Source organism: Aspergillus glaucus (genome assembly GCF_001890805.1).
Source record: "Aspergillus glaucus CBS 516.65 unplaced genomic scaffold ASPGLscaffold_69, whole genome shotgun sequence".
In the NCBI taxonomy this organism is placed as follows: Eukaryota; Fungi; Ascomycota; class Eurotiomycetes; order Eurotiales; family Aspergillaceae; genus Aspergillus; species Aspergillus glaucus.
The window spans coordinates 1-2,002 of record NW_019170521.1 but is presented as its reverse complement, the minus strand read 5'-3'; the positions used below and the strand labels follow the sequence as shown (position 1 = coordinate 2,002).

The following is a 2,002-nucleotide window of genomic DNA, read 5'->3' as shown; positions in this document are numbered from 1 at the left end:
GGAATAGAAGATAATAACGAACTGAATTCCTATCTTGACTATTGTAGCCATCAACGAGAATATCGAATCTGGGAAGGAAAAAGGAGAGGAAATCTCTCTGGCGAGTGCAGTCTCTATATAAGCCTTTGTGCGATGCGGCTTGAGCCCTTGTTTGTCCATATTGCTTATATGGCATCTTTTGGCATGTTGGCAATGTTTGTCTGGTCGTTGAGCCGTCACATAGGGAGGGCTCTTATATTGGGAGGCCAGGCGGGCAGTGGTTACAGTATGGCGTATCGGGAGGCTAGACCAGAAACGGCAAAACTAGCCGGAAAAGGAAATTCACAGGTCCTCAGTTTACAAGAAAAATATAAGCGAACTGCACATCGGATATAGAAGACCCCAGACGGCTCGCTAGTACATGATTGACAATAAACAGAGTTTCAAAAGATTACGACTACAGCATCGCAAAGAACAAACGGCACAAATCTCAGAAGCTAAGACTGCATAGCGGCAAGCTTAGGGTTGGTTAAGCTTCAATAGCTCGTGTGGGGAACACCACGCGAAGCCTAAGCTTACATAGTTCAGTGGAAAAGACATTTAGAGCTGCATATATAGCCGATGGCGTGTGGTGATCATTGAAATTATTATCCAAGTATTGGTGGTATAGTAAGTACACCGTAGGTGTAGTTATGTACGTGGTATCGAGCTATGTATGTGCAAGCAAAAATGAAAACCAAACCCAAACTCCAATCATATCGGCATAAAAGAGCGACATGACTCTGAATCAAAATGAAAAACCATTGTAATTCATGAGTCATAAACATACAATTCTTCCCCGGGAATGGGTGGTTATAACCTCGCCATGAGATCCGCGATGGTCATTTCCATCCCACGTTTCTTCGTTTTGTATTTGTCCAAATCAACATCGCTCATGGCCCTTTTTAGATTCCTCAGATTATCCAGAGCAGTACCATCCAGGATACTCCCATCACTGTCATCCGTCTCCGGCATGGTGAGGGATAAATTCGCCAATGGATTGTCCTTGCCGTGGAATAGACTTTGAACGGTGTTTCCGAGTAACCCGGCTATCGGCACATCTGCTTCCAGGGTGAGACCCTTCATGACCTTCGTGTAGTAGGGGACCTGGACGCCATTCCATTCGACATTGGCGCCTATGGTTTTGAGCCGGAGGTTGCCTTTTTTGAGAGAATCGGCTTGGTCTTTGACGATTTCGGACAGGTTTTTGATGAGTATACTGAGGTCGAGGATTCCTTCGACGGGGGTCGCGTGGTTGCCGGGGCGGAGGAAAAGGTTGGGGAGAGTGGCGTTTCCGAGGAGGATGTCGCCGCTGAAGAGGTTCAGTGTTGTGTTTCCCTGTTTTCGTTAGCTTGGTTCCACATAACGAATTGTCTAGGGAGGCGTACGATTTCCAATGTCACGACAGAGGGATTGGGAAGAGTGGCGTTGGCGAGCAGATTGGTGCCATCTTCGCGGGCCTCGATGAGTGTACTGTCATCAATAGAGAATCCAGTGAAGTTATTCAACGCTGATCCCAGTTAGCTTGACCGCACACTCTTTCAGTCTGGTGAAACATACTTGTCTGCGGAATATCCTTATCCATAGAAACCTTACTAACCAACTGTCCTAAGTACGACGTGGTCTTCCCGCGCACCGACAGCGGTGGATGATGCAGATGCACGAACTTCCATACATAATCATACCACTGCTCCGGGTCAATTGGCGTATGCTGGTTCGTGACACCCAACGTGGTGTTTCCCTTGACCAAATACGGGCCCAGATATACCTTGCCCCATGTGTTGTTCATGGGTTGTTCGCGGTTAAACAGTTCGAGCGCCATGGGGTCGATGCGTACGGGGAGCGAGACGGGGAGGTCCAACGCGGAGGTCATACTGAGGGAGATGCTGTCGGGGCGGGGTTCGAGGATCGAAGATTCGACGAGGAGGAGGGTCGAGCGGTTAAGGACATTTTGGGAGATGGCGGGGATACAGATTAGGAAGCT

At 48.4% G+C, this 2,002-nt stretch overlaps 1 protein-coding gene across 1 annotated transcript; it reads right to left on the bottom strand.

Moving 5' to 3' along the window:
- Window positions 1-831: 831 nt before the first annotated feature.
- On the bottom strand, window positions 832-1,999 carry ASPGLDRAFT_138960 (DUF3712 domain-containing protein; the record flags this gene model as incomplete). Its single annotated transcript, XM_022541664.1, has 3 exons — window positions 832-1,356; window positions 1,407-1,528; window positions 1,579-1,999. Coding segments are annotated over 3 exons (1,068 nt in total), but the record flags the coding sequence as incomplete, so codon positions are not given.
- Between the last annotated feature and the right edge of the window lie 3 nt (window positions 2,000-2,002).